This window comes from Scardinius erythrophthalmus, assembly GCF_964197995.2.
Source record: "Scardinius erythrophthalmus genome assembly, chromosome: 1".
Classification (NCBI taxonomy): Eukaryota; Metazoa; Chordata; class Actinopteri; order Cypriniformes; family Leuciscidae; genus Scardinius; species Scardinius erythrophthalmus.
The window spans coordinates 62,977,049-62,995,744 of record NC_138221.1 but is presented as its reverse complement, the minus strand read 5'-3'; the positions used below and the strand labels follow the sequence as shown (position 1 = coordinate 62,995,744).

Below are 18,696 nucleotides of genomic sequence, written 5' to 3'. Positions count from 1 at the left end.
GTTTTTATTGCTCTACTGTGTGTAACAAACAGCAGCTAACTGCTAATGCGGCTATTGTATGCTAGCGGGAGTATTAGCTTCGAGGTAAACATGGGGAATGGCTGCTAACGTTACTTTGCAAACAACAAATGACTGAGATCATCATGAATACGGCTATTGTATATTGATTGCCTAACGCTTATACACTGGCCGGGAAGCCGATCGCGGCCAGGTCGGGTTCATTCATAACTTGCGCCATGATGTCATTTTGGAATGATATGCTAAAGCGTTACCTGCGGTGTCAACCCCCCTCCTGCCACCAATCAACGCGCCCCTCATTTGCATTATTAAAATGACCGTCCACGACAGCCAAAATATCGCATCAGATCTCGCGAGACAATAATGCCTTCAGAAATAAGGGTCTGAGGAGCTCTGTGTTTATTTTTTTTAGACGGGCCTGAAAGACTATAATACAGCAGTAGGTATCCAAGGTAATACTAGGTTATGACTCCTTTAATTTCCCCCCGCCTTTTTATAAATTTTCTTATGTTTGGTCATAATTGCCTTTATGTGTTCATTGTTCAAAATATTGCAGAATACAAATACGAATCACATATACTAATTAAAGCCAAACTCGGCAACTCTAGCGAACTCTAGTCACTTCTTCGCTGATTTTCCCTTTAGTTGTCGCATGTTTTCCCCACGAGCTCCCCCTACAGCTGTGGGGCGTATATTTCACAACACGGTCGTAAAAAACTCACTTGCGGCGGCCTCCTCCCCCTCTCTACCGCTGCTCATGTGCGTTTGTTTTGATCGGAGCAAGCCGACTGTATCGCGTGGAGCTATGTCTACCGAGGTGGGTAATCTGGTAATACATCATATATGCGTGTGTGTTTATGTCGAATTGCCGTAAACCAATTTGTGTTTCGCGCTCGTTCTCGTTCTCGCTTTCGCTTCTCACGAGACTTCCAATTTCTATCTTGCCGGGACGGTAGTGAACAAGTTGCAAGGTTGGTTTTCCGCCTGGGAACGCTGGGGGGAGCGGGGAAAGTCACCAATATCACCAGAACAGGTTGTTTAACCATCCAAATGATTTCTAGACAGTTTTATTAAGTTAAAAAAGCTACCAAGTTCTCCTTTAACATATAACGTCATCTAGCAACATTAAGCAACTTTTTGAGCAGGCTTATTGCAAGTAGTTGGCAATTGAGATTAAAACACCTCTTTGTAAAATTCCATCATGCAAATCGTTTGTTTTAGTATTAAAAGGTGCATTAACTGCCGTTCATTCAAATTAAAATGATTTTCGCACCTTATTTTTGCATAACATTCGTCTTGGTATGAACAGGCCTTAAGAATTGACCAAAAGATTGAAGAGATAAGGATAGTTTGGGAGAGATAAACTGACAAACTCACTTGCTCCTCAGTGAATAGTGAACATTTTTGATGCCTTCCACCTCTTTGGGTGTTTCTGCACTTCCTTTAATCACATCATCCTCGCCTACAATTTCCACAATATCATCATCATCATCTTTTTCCTCCCCAACCTCATCTCTGCTTTTTTTCTCCTCCTGCATCTTCTTTTTCTCAGAGTATTTTGGTCCCTTCCGTAAGCCCTCGAGCTCAGTGTCACTTTCCCATACGCACAAAGTGCCCTCCTGGCTCACTGTGTACATCTGTAAAAACAAGTGAAAAGCAGCTTAAAGGTGCCACATTTAAGCACAGGTATGTCATTAGAGCACAGCTAAAACAAAGTAATTTCAGTGTTCCTTTCAAACTCAGTCCCTCATAACACTACACGAAAGCTTTTAAAGACTAGGTTTGTTATAAACTAAAGTTTTGAATATTATAGATAATGAAAGAGAAATCCTCCCACATGCAATTCTCCATATTGAGAATGATCAAGTCCTATTAAAAGAGCTAGCAAATGAGCGGATTAACTGAACAAGATATACTACACTGAAAAATGTGGTGCAGAAAATATTTTCACTTAATTGTTAGTTAAATTTCACAAATAATTACAAAGAAACACCAAGTAACATCTAATTAAATGTGAATCTTTGTATAGTATAGTAATAGTATTTTCTTGTAAAACACGCTCCAATAATCTGTTTTATTTACAACTTTCCAAAAAATATTTTTTTACAGTGTACACCAGGGTTTCTTGTGTGGGTCAGGTCAATTGAGGATGGTTATGATGTGTAGCTTATAAAATTAAAAAGTATTACTTTGAAAGACACTGACATTACATGACATTTTCTGAAAAGAGAAATGTTTAAAACAAAAATTTGGTTAAAATGGAACCACTTCCCAAACCAACTGGTAGGTTCTGTTTGGGAAGAGTCTAGTTTTGTAGTATTGCAATGTTGCAGAACTGCAAGAAAAAATGCAATGAATTAACAATCTATTACGACTTCTTCATGTTTAATATACAACAATACGTTGCAAAATACTCTTGACCCGATTAAATAGTAAAGAAAGGGCTGCTAGTTGATTTACCCATGTGCTACACAAATGCAGCAGATACTTTTTACAAACTTACATCCAAGCTGTCCTTCTCAAAGAAACAGCCCACTATGATGTCCTTATGACCCCCAAGCGAGTAGTAGATGAGATTCGCCCATCTTTCTGCTCCAAAGATCCAAGTGGTCATGTCCTTGCTACCAACAGCAAAGCACCTAGTTATCAGAGAAGGAGAGTAGAGTGTAACTGGTTACATAGTGGTAAAATACAGTCCAAGAATTGTTTGCAGTGTGTTATATATCAAACACATTACTAAATACCGTGGGAAACCAGTATGTGAAAACGGACAAACACAAAACATGTGATTTATATTTGTTATCGCACTGAAATAAAAGAAAGAAAGTATAAATCGCACTGTAACAAAATGACTGCTGTGAGGCGGCATTCATACATCAAAGGAAAGAATATAGAAAAAAATATTTCACGCACTTGGAATCATCCGTCCAGTCGATACAAGTCGTCTCATCAAATGGTCCATAATAACTCTTTTCTAATGCAAATGCATTAAACTCTCTGTTTTTTCCAGGCGCATCATACATTAGAGCCACATTTTTCTTTGTTATTACAAATTTCCTATAAAAAATTAAAGGAACATGAAATAAGAGCTACTCATGCATAAAGTCATATTGTGTAGATAAAAAGCGGTGTGCAGGTGTGTAATAGCTGACCTTCCATCAGGGGAGAAGGACACACTGTGAACAGGATTATGGAAGTGATGATGGTAAAGTACTGCCCGAGTGACCAAGCTGACCAGTATGGCTGCTCCATCTGAAACACATTCATCAAACGGTGTTAAACTCAAAACTTTCTTGGCATAACAAATAACCAACAAGCTGTAATGCCACATTTTTCCAACTTGGACATTGGAGTCCAAAATTACGCTTGTTCTATGGTTCCATTTTCTCATTCATTACATTGTTTTTCCCTTACAAATGATATTATTAGCATCATAATTTGAATGAAAAGCTAAATATTAGAAATCATTTCATTATTTCTTAGTATTTGGTACACCTCCCTTTTTCTTGAAAGGGTTAGTTCAGCCTAAAATGAAAATTATGTCAGTAATTACTCACCCTCATGACGTTTCAAACCCGTAAGACCTTGGTTCGTCTCCGGAAAAAAATAATGAAGATTAGATGAAATCTGAGAGCTTTCTGTCCCTCCATTGACAGCAACGTCATTGCAACTTTCAAGGTCCAGAAAGATGGTAAAGATATAGTTAAAATAGTCCATGTGACTACAGTAGATCAACTTTTTGTGCGCAAAAAAAAAACTAAAAAAAAAAACTAAAATAACGACTTTATTCAACAATTTCTTCTCTTCCATGTCATTCTCCTACATGGTTGGCGTAGTGTAAACAGTGCAGCGTTTCTGGGTTCTATGTCAGAACGTCGGCTCATTACTAGCCAGCTCCTCCGTCAGCATCACACGCATCACACACATGACCAGCGTCGGCCAATAGTGAGCTGACGTTCTAATGTAGAACCCAGAAGCGCTGCACTGTTTACACTACGTCAACAATGTAGGAGAATGATGTGGAAGAGAAGAGATTGCTTCATAATATTAAGGTTGAACCACTGTAGTTACGTGGACTATTTTAACGATGTTTTAACTACCTTTCTGGGCCTTGAATAGCTGCTCTGTCAAGTCTTCGTCGTTGGTTAGGAACCTGGGTGTGCTCTCTGATACCAATCTTTCATTTGAAAGCCACGTTTCTAGCATCTGTAAAATCGCATTCTTCCATCTTAAAAATATATCTAAATGACGACATATGCTTTCAATGAAAAATGCGGAACAGTTCATGGCCTCATGGCTAGATTATTGTAATGCTCTACTGGGTGGTTGCCCTGCATGCATAATAAACAAAGTCAAGTTGGTCCAAAATAAAGCAGCTAGAGTCCTCACTAGAACCAGAAAGTATAACCATATCAGCCCCGTTCTGTCAACACTGCATTGGCTGCCTATTAAACATCGTATAAATTTTAAAATATTGCTGATTACTTACAAAGCACTAAATGGTTTAGCACCCCAGTACTTGAGCGAGCTCTTAATGCATTATAGTCCTACACGTCTACTGCGATCTCAAAATTCCGGCCAGTTGATAATACCTAGAATATCGAAATCAGCTGCAGGCGGCAGATCCTTCTCCTATTTAGCACCTAAACTTTGGAACAGGCTTCCTAACATTGTCCGGGAGGCAGACACACTCTGTCAGTTTAAATCTAGACTAAAAACACATCTCTTTTACCTGGCATTCATATAGAACATTATACATTTCTATTATGCAAATCAGTTAAATGATTATTAGGCTGCATAGATTAGGTCAGCCAGAACCAGGGACACTTCCTGTACTCGTTACATCATAAGAAGAATGGCATCTATGCTAATGTTCGTCTTTCTGTTTATTCCGAGGTTTACTTAAACCTATGCGCGTGAACTCGGCAATTGACTACTTTGGACTTCAACCGAAAAACAGGATGTAAACAGGTATTTGCGCTGGCTTAAATAACATAATTTTTATACTTATCTTTCACATCTACTGCAGTCAGACTCACTCGTGTTCACTCAGAAGGAATCACTCACATTTTCTGTGCACTTGTAATGACACATCAAGGATGTTAAGAGCCTAAAAGCAGGTTTAGTACTTGCCCCATTGAAGTCAACAGGGTGCAAATTTTAAAAATAGAATAACTCGGTGTAGGCAACACTGATTTTTGTCGTTGTTCTCTGTATTGACAGCACTCCAAATGTACAAAAAAATGAGCTCAATGTTAAAATTGACCGGAGTTCTCCTTTAAGTCAGCCAGATCCGGGCCGTATCCAGATCAGAAGGTGGACCTGCGCCTGGGCCCATCCACAACGCATCCCTGATGTACCAGCCTCATCAGCCCTGTGAAGGCCTCATCGACACGACAGCCATCTGCACTGATCCTCAACAAACTCGTCTCCACACCGGCGTGATGACTCCGATCTTCAACCAGATGGAACTGGATAATATTCTAAATGTTCCGATCCAAACTGACTTCTGACCTGTAATGCTGCCTGGATCATAATCATACACTGTTCGCTCGTTGGCCAGAGGAGAACTGGCCCCCTGACAGAGCCTGGGTTCTCCCAAGGTTTTTTCTCCATTCTGTCACCTTGATGGAGTTTTGGTTCCTTGCAACTGTTGCCTTGGCTTTTGGCTTGCTTAGTTGGGGACATTTAATATTCAACAATATTATTGATCTACCTTACTTAAGGTGGATGATGACGCAATTTTCTTCTAACATCAAAGACACAACTTTCTTCTAAAAAACAAACTTTGATACAATCAGTATTCTAAAAAGCGCTATATAAATAAAGATGACTTGACTTGAAAGTTGCAATGACGTTGCTGTCAAAGCTCTCAAATTATATCAAAAATATCTTCATTTGTGTTCCGAAGATGAACGAAGATTTTACGGGTTTGGAACGACATGAGGGTGAGTAATTAATGACAGAATTTTCATTTTTGGATGAACTAACCCTTTAAGTAGCATATTGAGCCGGCAAGAACGCCACAAGTTTGTGTTAAAACCTGATGATCCATGTTATTCAGCATGATCTGAAAATGTTACGAAAACCTTGTAATTCTTTGGAAGCAAGGAAATCTGAGAGATAACATGGTCGATGTCAAAATTTTGCTAACTTGATTACTGACACAGAAAAGGTGCAGAATCATCAAGATTACATTTTATTAGCATTTTATGTTAAACAATTTCTTTGTTTCATAACCTTTACTCTTATTTCTCAGGATCAAATATGATTTTGGATTATTTTCAAAAAGGACTTTTTTGAACAAGTTTTGAACACAATCATGTTCATGACAGAAAAAAATACGCATGGAGAATGGTGGACTTTCCAATACCTTCATCTATAAGTATGGCAAGATTCCCATCTGGAGAAACTCCAAAACAGGTGATGTTCTTTGTGGTGGACACTGGTAAGGTTTCTGATCGATTACTGAAGAAATACGAAAAATAACATTCCTCAGCTGAAATCAGCATAACTTTCGCTTGTAAATGAGAGTGTTTTCAACTCACTTAGACTGGGCTATGAAATCAGTTTGTTTCAACGTTATGAAATAGAAATACTCACTTTTTCATATCAAAGACGGAGATGCGGTTCCCGACAGGACTGATGACAGAATTCCCATCTTTAGAGAAAGACAGGTTCCCGTGGCGATAAAATGTCCCTAATAAGTTGGAAAACTAGAAGGAAATGCAAACAAGTTCAGTCCAAACGTTCTCTTTCAGGCATGCACATAATAAAAACAATTAATTGTCGCTTTTATTTATTTAGTATATATTATGAAATATTTATCAACAATCGTAAACCGGCAGGCAAGATCTCACTAAAAAATATATAAGGAACAGCAATACAATTATTCACAGGAAGAACATCACGAATAAAATAGCGTCTGTCATACCTTGTATGCAAACTTCATGTTTTTTGAGATATAACGTTATGGATGAACCATTAAGCATCAAAAACCCATCATTCTACACGTGAGAACCTCTAAATACATGAACGCACATGTGTTCAAGATCACTTCTTCTTCTTCTTCTTGCTATTTTACGGCGGTTGGCATCCAGCTTATTGGTGCATTTCCGCCACCTTCTGCTCCGGAGTGTGAATCAGAAAATAGGTTTACAGACTAAATCCCCCTCCCCCACTCACACACACACACCTCATCCCAGTCATTCTGCACAATAATAATAATAATTAAAGCTGCAAGCAGCATTTATCGGGGTTCAAGCAGTTAAGGCCTTTAAGCACAAAAGCATCAAAAGACATCAAGTTTTATTTAGCAAGCATGTAACCACTGACATCATAGATGGAAAAGACCATGTTCTAGCATGATTTACCATGATATAACACATTCTAGCATGATTAACCATAGTTTGTCATGATTTATCATGGTTTACCATGATTTACCCTGTTCTAGCATAGTTTACCATGATTTACTATGTTCTAGCATGATTTACCATGATTCTAGCATGATTAACCTTGATACACCACACTCAAGTATTATTTACTATGATTTATCATGTTTCTAGCGTGATTTACCATGATTTACCACATTACTAGCAATTATGTGAAGTGTCAGTGCAAATGAACACTGGAAAAAAGGCCACTCCAATAAGCAAAAAAATCTGCCAATGGAACAAGTGAAAATTCTCTTGGTAAGATTTCTTGAAATAAGACATTATATTTAAGCCTTAAAAGATATGAGTGATATTGAAATTAGCTGGGAAAACTCATTTTTAGCTATATTTTACTAGTATTGTGATGTTTTGTGTCTCATAATAAGCTTGTCATGCTCAAAAATAGTATTTTCCCCTCAAAAGTAGCATTTTTTTATAGTCATCCTGTTTGTTTCAAGTGTATTTAACTATTTTTTAGTTCTATAATTGTTACACTGTTCTAGATTTAAGTCACCACCAACTTGAAATAAGATTGGAAACTGGCATTTTGAGACAAAATGTCTTGAAGTTAGCATTCCTGACTCGTATTAGGCAGTGCTCTTTTGCCATAATAAGCCATAATTTACCATCCTGTCATCATCTCAAGTGTATTTATTTACCTTATTGTAAGCTCAACAAAAGTAATACTGTTCTAGATTCAAGACATTTTACCTACTAGATTCAAGACATTAACTACTGTTTACTAGACAGAAAAAGTGAAAAATAGACTTGCATTTAACCATTTTTTAAAATTATTTAAACAGCAAAAAGTCCCAGAGTACTGCATAAAAGGGAAACAGCTTCATTTTTCTCAACATTTTGGCTCACAGTATTTATGGAACTGCAATATGAAAACATAGTAGAACATTTTATAGATTATAAATGTAAGATCCCTTAACCCTACTCCCACACCTAAACATACCCATTTTATAGACAATATTAAAAGGATAAAAAGTAATGGACATGTGTGTAGGGAAATGGCAGTTTTATTAACAATATAACGTTAGCATTAAAAGGTAGTTTGAGCCACTAATCCTACCCCTAAACCTAACAATTTCTTAAAACTAACGTTACGTAACTACAATTATAAAGAAAAACAACAGACGTTAATCACAATAATTTATTTAGTGAGAAAATGTCAAAACCGGTACCAAAAGTCGTTCACATGACGATGTGTCGCAGTCCCCTCTGGCAGTATATAATAGTTGTGTATGAGGTAACGTTACAGAGCAGAATTTAAGTTATTAATCCATGAAAATGTTAATCCGGTTTCGGTTCGCTGTTCGCTCTGTGAAGGCGCGCGCGCTTCTCCATTTCAAATGTAGCACACCAACTTAAAGTCGGCATGTCGCAATCTGTGACGAAGCATGCGAGAGCCAATGGCCCTGTCCCAAATGGCACACTCCGGACTTGTGGACTTTGGTGACGTCATGTAGTGCAGACCTATAGGGCCCTTGGCGCGAGTCCACGAGGGTGCATTGAGAGGTATTTTTGGGACAGACTCGATCGGCACGCCGGAAATAACGGCCTGGTTGTTGTTGGACAGGAGAAATCACATATTTGCGCTCCGACGTCTTATCTGCATGTCAACTACACATCCTAATTTTACAGTTCTATATTTTTATATTGTGCATATCACCTGGGCATTAAACAATAGATATCATGCTTATTTAAATGATGTATACAGCTGTACATAATAATAGGCTACATAATGTTCCATTTGAACTAAGATTACAATTTTTGACGTTTACGGTCTCTGCTGAGAAATGGAGATGAAGATCACTGGATAAAGGGCTGAATTTGGATTTGTTTCTTGCAAACAACACATGGATTCTAAAGATTTTGATTACACCAAGCTAATAAAATTGATGTCTTTTGTGAATTTATGTTGTGTTTTAGTGTATTATGGGTCTGTAGGAGAAAACGCCTTTTGTGTCTCACGGTAAATAAACCATTACAAAATGGTTAAAGCCCATGTTGCAGGTTATTATTTTTTTTTTATTAATATAACCTTGTAGGCCTATGAAAATACCATATGAAAAGTAAATGCAGGATTAAAAATTGTTTTGCAAGACATAAGGGCACAAATTGAATAGAAAACGTGACCGTTTCCTTGACCGTGTTGAAAAAACGCTTTTTTTCACCATCGCGTCATATGACGTCACATGAGGTAGTCGTTTGGCTCTGCGTTCGCGCTCAGTGCAGAGATAGGTTGGTATTCAGTTGGAGCGGTCATGATTCAGTGTGTTTTCTGTGCTTATTGTATTTCAATTAATCATCGTCGTGGTAAATGATTGTGAATTATGGCCTGTCAGGACATCGAGTCCACAGGTTTCCGAATAAGGAAAAGGACGGTGCGATCTTCCGTGCCTGTGTGCGTTTTGTGCCGGGTAAGAGACGGGACTTCACTTCTGCTTCTGCTTTGAAAAACGCGGTAGTGTGTAGCGTTCACTATCCACCTTATTCGAGAAGCACCTGGCTGCAGCCTGCAGATTTGGGCGGGGGTGCACCTGGGGCGGGGCTGCACGTGCAGCCCCGCCCACAATGCTTCTCATTGGTTAGTGGCAAGTGATGACGTCGATCGAGGCGGGGCCGCACCTGGGGCGGGGCTGCACGTCTCTTCCCGCCAACATCTCTTCTCATTGGTTAGTGGCGTGATGTCATGACGTCGATTCTAGCATGTTTTCATTTCCGATGTTCATCGCTGCATGGTGAGTAATTTTACCAATTTTAATTCTGAAGTGACGTTTAGTGTGATGTTAAAAAGTGGTGTAAAGATGAGATTGTGTAACTTTACTCATCATATCACACAAATAACTAGGACAGCGTAGGTCTAAGTGTGTGTGTGTGTGTGTGTGTGTGTGTGTGTGTAGTGTGGGTTGGTGTGTGTGGTTTTGGTGGGATTAGGATATAGTGTTAAAACCATAGGTTAAATGTATTTTGATATTATTGTTATTAATATATATATGGTTATGAAAACCTTCAAGCTTTTAAAACTATTTCAAACTTTTAGGATAGGCTTTCTTAAGCCAAATTAAAGTTAGTTAAAACTTTTTTAACTAGTTTGTTGTTCATAAACAAAGTCTCTAAGGTACTTTACAGACAAAGCCAATAACACTCAAGCATATCTTGTCTAACATTTTCCTATAATATGTTTAAAATTTATTAACAAGAAATTCCTTGTATGACTTGTATGTACTATGTTAATGCCTCTCTTTAAAATTATTCAATATTGTTTGTTCTGTATTTTATCTAAATTAGGTGTTGTGAAGTGGAGTGCATTTTCCAGACAATATAGGCAAGAGTTCTGGGTGCCCTACTCGCTGACTATGTGCTTGCACTGCACTGAAGTATACAAGGACTGCCCACCTGGGTCTGTGGGTGATGGCCGAAGGGGAGTCCTGCGGGGACTTTATTCTGAGAAGGAGGCTGAGGGCTGTTGCTCGGTTGACTTTTTTTTCTTTCAGGCGGAGTAGATTGTGTGTGAGTGTACGTACGTGTGTGTCAGTGAGTGTGAGTGTTTGTACGTGTGTGAGTGTACGTACGTGTGTGTGAGTGTACGTACGTGTGTGTGAGTGTACGTACGTGTGTGTGAGTATACGTACGTGTGTGTGAGTGTACGTACGTGTGTGAGTGTACGTACGTGTGTGTGAGTGTACGTACGTACGTACGTACGTACGTACGTGTGTGTGAGTATACGTACGTGAGTGTGTGTGAGTGTACGTACGTGTGTGAGTGTATGTACGTGTGTGAGTGTACGTACGTGTGTGAGTGTACGTACGTATGTGTGTGTGAGTGTACGTACGTGTTTGTTTGTGTACGTACGTATAAGTGTACGTACGTGTGAGTGTACGTACGTGTTTGTGAGTGTACGTACGTGTAAGTGTACGTACGTGTGAGTGTACGTACGTGTCTGTGAGTGTACGTACGTGTGTGTGAGTGTACGTACGTGTGAGTGTACGTACGTGTGTGAGTGTACGTACGTGTAAGTGTACGTACGTGTGAGTGTACGTACGTGTCTGTGAGTGTACGTACGTGTGTGTGAGTGTACGTACGTGTGAGTGTACGTACGTGTGTGAGTGTACGTACGTGTAAGTGTACGTACGTGTGAGTGTACGTACGTGTGTGTGAGTGTACGTACGTACGTACGTGTGTGTGAGTGTACGTACGTGTGTGTGAGTGTACGTACGTGTGTGTGAGTGTACGTGAGTGTGTGAGTGTACGTACGTGTGTGAGTGTACGTATGTGTGTGAGTGTACGTACGTATGTACGTGTGTGTGTACGTACGTGTGTGTGTACACGTGTGTGAGTGTACGTGTGTGTGAGTGTACACGTGTGTGTGTGAGTGTATGTGTGTGTGTGTGTGTGTGTGTGTGTACATACGTACATGCGTGTGTGTACGCACGTGTGTGTGTACGTACACGTCTGTGTGTGTGTGTACGTGCACGCGTGTGTGTACGGTTGATGTACGTGATTATCTGTATGTGTGCATATCTCTTTTTACACAATTTTTGTTTTGAAATAAAAGTTATCACTGGTATGAGTTTGGTTTTTTGAGTTGGCATGCATAATATGGGATACAGAGATTGACAATGTACTGTATGTAGTTAGTTTAACTTCAAACTACTTTATTGGCATAAATTAGGTTTTCTAATAACCTAATGCACAAAAATAAACAAGAACTATTACAGAGGAATGATTAAAATAAGAAATATATAAGGTCCCATTAATGTTTACAGTAATTTTGTACAAGTTTTGTCAAAAAAGCTTGTTTCATCTGAGATATGACTCAAAACAAGATACTACTACTCAACTACTGCTTTCGTGTTTGTTTGTTTTGGGCATGAGCATAAAAATGTACAGAGCCTTTGGGATGTTGTCAACACAAAATTAACGAATCACTCTCTGAGACAACGGTAGTCCCGAGTCATATTAAAGATTCGTTCAAAATTAACGAATCGTTCATGAACGACACATCAATGACATGGGTCAATATAATTGAGGGAGTTTTCATGTCCATGAGATTTATCTCGCAAACATGCTTATTAAAATAAAATTTTAAAAGTCTTCAGTGTTCTTCATGATCTTGTCTTTACAAATTCCATAGTTAATTATTATGGAAATAATCATTTATTTATAAAAATTTACTAGATATCCCTAAAATGTCAACTAAATAACCGTCCGAAATGAATTACAACCACAATCTCATTACCTAAAAAAACATTTTAAAAACTTATTCAAAAACAGTTTTAATTATATTATTTACATTAAGTTGAGGTAATTGTGAACAATGTGTCTTTTTGGGCAATATGTCACATTTTCAATAGAAATTGACAAATTGAATATGTGTCTGAGAAGTCGCTGTCATCTAACTTACCCATAGCAAATACACCCCTCAAGGAAGAGTGTAGGCTTGTTCGACTTCATGCAGCTCTGCGCAGACCGATCGGCGGCTGACTTGAAGCAGTGCATGCCGGTTAGAAATTTTGTCCGACTTGATACAGCGCCGACGCCACGTGACTGTGACGTATGCCATCAAAGTACCGCGAGAGCGATTTGAGAGTAGCCGGAGAACTCAGCCAGCGCAGCTTCTCAAGAGCGGCTGCACTGGGCTGCAGGAGGCCTGATGACGACACAGCTGTTTCACGATTGGCCGGATTCACTGCATGACAACGATCACTTGTGTTTCGTGTTTATTCGAAAACCTTTAGTTCCTCTAAAAGCTCTCAAATCAGTTTATTATAACAGTGAACACTCTTTTCATGTCGTTGTCATGTTATATTGTGTCATGTTTATCAAATTAAAACTGATTAAAAAACGTAGACTCCACTTCATTGATAGTAGCTTATGTTGAACTTTATTCTTGTTCAAACAGACGCTGGATGAAGCAGTAGGCTACATAAAGTATTGAATGAAAATGTCTCTGAAACATCTGGTCATTATTTGGCAAATATTGCATTTATTTCACTGCAGCTGTGGTAAAGTATGCAAACACCACGTGAGCGGTCTCTACGGGAACCAGAAAGTGTCCGACTTCACGTCTCGGTTTGCAGCTCCTCCCCGCCTGCACGCGGCTACTCTCGCCGATCGGTTGCATCCAGCCGCAGCCGATGTCGAACACACCTTGTGTTTTCCAAATCACATGACCTGCTCCACATGATGTAATTTCCTCCTGAAGAGAAAACTAGCAAGACTCCAAGGTATGTTCTCCCTCCACATTTTCAGTTATTTCACCTAAAGTAGTGCTTGGGGCAAATGTGTACTTATCATATTATGTCAACAATGTTACTACAATGAATTCATAAATAACTTTGAATTTCAATTTTACTCAGTTGTACATATAATATTTAGAAGAACCTCTCCGTAAAATGCCATGTGGTGTCTGGTGCTAGGCAACCATTTTGATTTTATCCCTAAAAACAGCAAAAATGTCAACTAAGTTACCAGTCACCTATGACTTAGGTAAAGTTGGTTTTATATTCGCACATTCGCACTTTCACGTCTCAATAACAAGCGCAATAAAGCACATTTTTGCTAAATAAAAGCAGCTACATGATCTTTAGGACAAAGATGGTGAACTACAACACTCTCCACAATCAATCAAAACGGGCAAATATTGTTTTAATGGCATACAAAGTTGCGACTGTTCACTGAACATTCAATGTGTGTGGTAAAGAAGATTAGGGACCGTCTAAAAAGGTCTATTTTTTTTTTCCATTGTGTGCAAACAGACAACTACATTTTTGCAAAGTACAGATGTACCAGCAAATCTCTCTCACATTATGTGTTCTAATGCTATTGATTGTACTTTAGCAACAATAAAAAATGCATTATAATGATTGTATTTAGGAAACCTGCCTCACTTTACATAATGTACATAAATATTTTTTGAATAAAATTACATTAATTCACCAAAGGGATTTTTTACTATCCGAAGGTTGTAGCATGTTCCTAGTGACCACACTGACTTACTACAGGTGAAATTTTGACAAAAAGTCCCTTACTGTACATACAGTTGACAAATATGTTTTTTTTTAATTACTGTAATTCACCCTAAGTATTTTTTCGTGTTCCAAAGGCTGTAGTGTTTTCCTACAGACCAGACTGACCTACTACAGGTGAAATTTGGACAAAAAGTCCCTTACTGTACGTACAGTTGACAAATTATGTTTTTTTTTTTTTAAATTACGGTAATTCACCCTAAGTATTTTTTCGTGTTCCAAAGGGTGTAGTGCTTTCCTAGTGACCACACCGACTTACTACAGGTGAAATTTTGACAACAGTGTACAATTATCAAATATGTTTATGTAATGAGCATATTATTACATTATGTTTATTACATGTTTATGAAATAAACTGTAAATCACCTATAGTGTTTTTTTATATATATCCTAAAGGTTGTAGTACTTTCCTACAGACCAGACTGACTTACTACAGGTGAAATTTTGACTATAACTCCCTTACTGTACGTACAATTATCAAATAAGTTTATGAAAAAATTACTGTAATTCACCTAAAGTATTTGTTCATGTTCCAAAGGCTGTAGTGCTTTCCTAATGACCAGACTGACTTTCTACAGGTGAAATTTTGACAATACCTCCTTTACTGTACGTACAATAAACAAATAAGTTTAAGAAAAAATTACAGTAATTCACCTAAAGTATTTTTTCCTGTTCCAAAGGCTGTAGTGCTTTCCTAGTGACCACACTGACTTACTACAGGTGGAATTTTGACAATATCTCCTTTACTGTACGTACAATAAACAAATAAGTTTAAGAAAAACTTACAGTAATTCCCCTAAAGTATTTTTTCCTGTTCCAAAGGCTGTAGTGCTTTCCTAGTGATCAGACTGACTTACTACAGGTGGAATTTTGACAATACCTCCTTTACTGTACGTACAATAAACAAATACGTTAAAGAAAAAATTACAGTAATTCCCCTAAAGTATTTTTTCCTGTTCCAAAGGCTGTAGTGCTTTCCTAGTGACCTGACTGACTTACTCCAGGTGAAATTTGGACAATAACTCCCTTACTGTACGTTCAATAAACTAATACGTTTCCAAAAAAATTACTGTAATTCCCCTAAACTGTTTTTTCCTGTTTCAAAGTCTGTAGTGCTTTCCTAGTGACCTGACTGACTTACTCCAGGTGAAATTTGGACAATAACTCCCTTACTGTACGTACAATAAACAAATAAGTCCAAGAAAAAATTACTGTAATTCCCCTAAACTATTTTTTCCTGTTTCAAAGGCTGTAGTGCTTTCCTAGTGACCTGACTGACTTACTCCAGGTGAAATTTGGACAATAACTCCCTTACTGTACGTACAATAAACAAATAAGTCCAAGAAAAAAAATACTGTAATTCCCCTAAACTATTTTTTCCTGTTTCAAAGGCTGTAGTGCTTTCCTAGTGACCACACTGACTTACTCCAGGTGAAATTTGGACAATAACTCCCTTACTGTACGTACAATAAACGAATACGTTTCCAAAAAAATTACAGTAATTCCCCTAAAGTATTTTTTCATGTTCCAAAGGCCGTAGTGCTTTCCTTGTGACCAGACTGACTTACTCCAGGTGGAATTTTGACAAAACCTCCTTTACTGTACGTACAATAAACAAATAAGTTTAAGAAAAAATTACAGTAATTCCCCTAAAGGATTTTTTCCTGTTCCAAAGGCTGTAGTGCTTCCCTAGTGATCAGACTGACTTACTACAGGTGGAATTTTGACAATACCTCCTTTACTGTACGTACAATAAACAAATACATATAAGAAAAAATTACAGTAATTCCCCTAAAGTATTTTTTCCTGTTCCAAAGGCTGTAGTGCTTTCCTAGTGACCACACTGACTTACTACAGGTGGAATTTTGACAATACCTCCTTTACTGTACGTACAATAAACAAATAAGTTCAAGAAAAAATTAAGGTAATTCAAGTAAAGTATTTTTTCCTATTCCAAAGGCTGTAGTGCTTTCCTAGTGACCACACTGACTTGCTATAGGTGAAATTTTGACAATACCTCTCTTACTGTACGTTCAGTATACAAATATTAATTAAAAATAAATTACAGTAATTCACCTATAGTGTTTTTTAGATATTCCAAAGGTTGTAGTGCTTTCATAGTGATCAGACTGACTTACTACATGTTAAATACTGCCAATACCTTACTGTAAGTATAGTACAAACATATTATTATTCAAAAGTTACTGTAATTTCTCCTTTTTTCATGTTCCAAAGGTTATAGTATGTTCCCAGTGATCGCTCTACTCAATTAACTTTGATAAATGTATTAGGTAAAAGTATGTATTAGAACTGCTGTTCCTTGTACAACACAATTCTTTCATTGATTAAAAATAGCACATATTTTAGGTTAATAATATTTTCAATGTTATAAATAAGCAACGCCCTTATTGTAATTATTCAAGTTACGTTTTTGTTATGAAGTCCTGAAGAAGTGGATTCTGGAACACACTGCTGCTTCAATGAATATCTAATGAGTGATTATAATCAAGGTATCAATAGTTTTCCTTCTATATATCAAATGAGTTGAATGACTTCTCTAGGCTTATGAGATTTTACTTTGTTATATAAATTATCAGTGTGATTATCGAAAATGTTATTTCATGTATCATTTAAATATAAGTCTGTATTTGATATCTGAGGTGTAACGTAAGGGTCTGGCCCATGCCCGGAATGCAGTAACACAACAGTGCTTGCTCATTTAGCCTGGCTTCCAGAGATGAAATATGGACTTCTTTAACAGGTGTCACTACATCCATCTGCTTTTCTAGGCTACCCTGATAGCAATGGTCTCAGGAGTCATTGAAACCTATAGTTGAGAGACCATTTCTTAGTTAAAGTCTTTACTTTACAGTTAGATTTAAAGTATCCTCTCCTTAAGATAAATAACATGTTATATTAATGTTTTGAGAAGACTCTCCTCCTCACCAAATCCAATCTTGAAGAAACTGTGTCTGTGTGTGTTAGTATTCTTGGTTACATGTTAAGGAACAAGTGGAAATATAGCTGCAAGCAGCGATACGGGGCCAAGCCCCTGAAGCAGCAGTAAGAGCAGTAATAGTAAAAACAGCAGAAACTGAAGAAAAAAGAGCTGGTTTAGAAGTATAGGTGAAAATGAACTCATAATGAACAGAAGTTCAGATGAGAATGAACATATAATGAAGAAGATATATATATATATATATATATTAATCCAAAAGGAAGAAAGATTAGTACAACGTTGAATAATAAAGGAATCGACATGACACAACATTACACGCAATTTTTTTTTTAAATCATCCCACGCGGGGCTCGAACCCATTATCTCTGGGTCAGATACCTGTCACTCATATCATTGCGCCACTGGGAAGTTGCGTTTTTGGCAAGATGAAGAAGGTCCAGTAGTTCAAGTGAGAAGCAATTCAAAATGAATAATTTTTATATAAATTCACTGCATGTTGTATTTATTGAGTTCGCTCACATATAGACACCACGTCTGGAACAGAAGCAACTTTTACACCACTTAAGGCCACAATACCTCTTGCGGTCTGGGAATGAGCCACACAGGATTCAAACCCACAACCGGAATGGTTCAGGGCTTGTGGCACGTGGTTTAGCAGCTTGCACCACTCAGATGACGCTGTCTTACCAAGCTGCCAAGGAGAGGCTTAAGTGTAAGAATGAGCACACAAAGGCATGTTAACCAGATTAGTTAAGTTAGCAAGTTAAGTTAGCTTAATGCTAATGTAGTTTATGGTTATCCTGATAGCTGAAGAGCCACATTAGAAAGAATGGCATCAGGTTAGCATGCTAACCAATTAGTATGCTAAGCTAACTACCATAAGGCAACAAATACAGGTCAAATTTGGAGAAATGTATATCAGGAACGATAGCAAAAATAAAAAATCTGTTCAGTCACTTCTGTGTGGCTTGTCACTTCTTGTGAATTTTTTGTAAAAATTGAACAAAATTTGAATGAGGAGTAGCACAAAAAATTTAACACTGTACTTTTCAAAATGGCCACTACTGTAATGGGCAGAGTCTTAATGTAAGATATTGATTGTGATCACCATAATGAGTGGAATCAGGTGTACTAAGTTTCATTTTACATCTATTTACATTCACATCTAGATCAAAGAGTTCAAAAGCTATAATCCTTTTAATGTTGATTTTTTTAACTGGTGGTGGCGCTATAGAGTTGGTCCTAG

General features: G+C 37.8%; 1 protein-coding gene across 1 annotated transcript in view; it reads right to left on the bottom strand.

Moving 5' to 3' along the window:
* The window catches only part of LOC308686988 (periodic tryptophan protein 2 homolog), a 44,426-nt gene extending 37,285 nt beyond the window's left edge, over window positions 1-7,141 (bottom strand). The window contains exons 1-7 of the mRNA XM_081359146.1: window positions 6,953-7,141; window positions 6,622-6,734; window positions 6,392-6,486; window positions 3,171-3,270; window positions 2,932-3,075; window positions 2,522-2,657; window positions 1,396-1,655 (exon numbers count right to left, since the gene is read on the bottom strand). Coding sequence (XP_081215272.1) covers window positions 1,396-1,655; window positions 2,522-2,657; window positions 2,932-3,075; window positions 3,171-3,270; window positions 6,392-6,486; window positions 6,622-6,734; window positions 6,953-6,970 — 866 coding nt within the window. The 5' untranslated portion in view covers window positions 6,971-7,141. The remainder of the gene's footprint in view (window positions 1-1,395; window positions 1,656-2,521; window positions 2,658-2,931; window positions 3,076-3,170; window positions 3,271-6,391; window positions 6,487-6,621; window positions 6,735-6,952) is intronic.
* Between the last annotated feature and the right edge of the window lie 11,555 nt (window positions 7,142-18,696).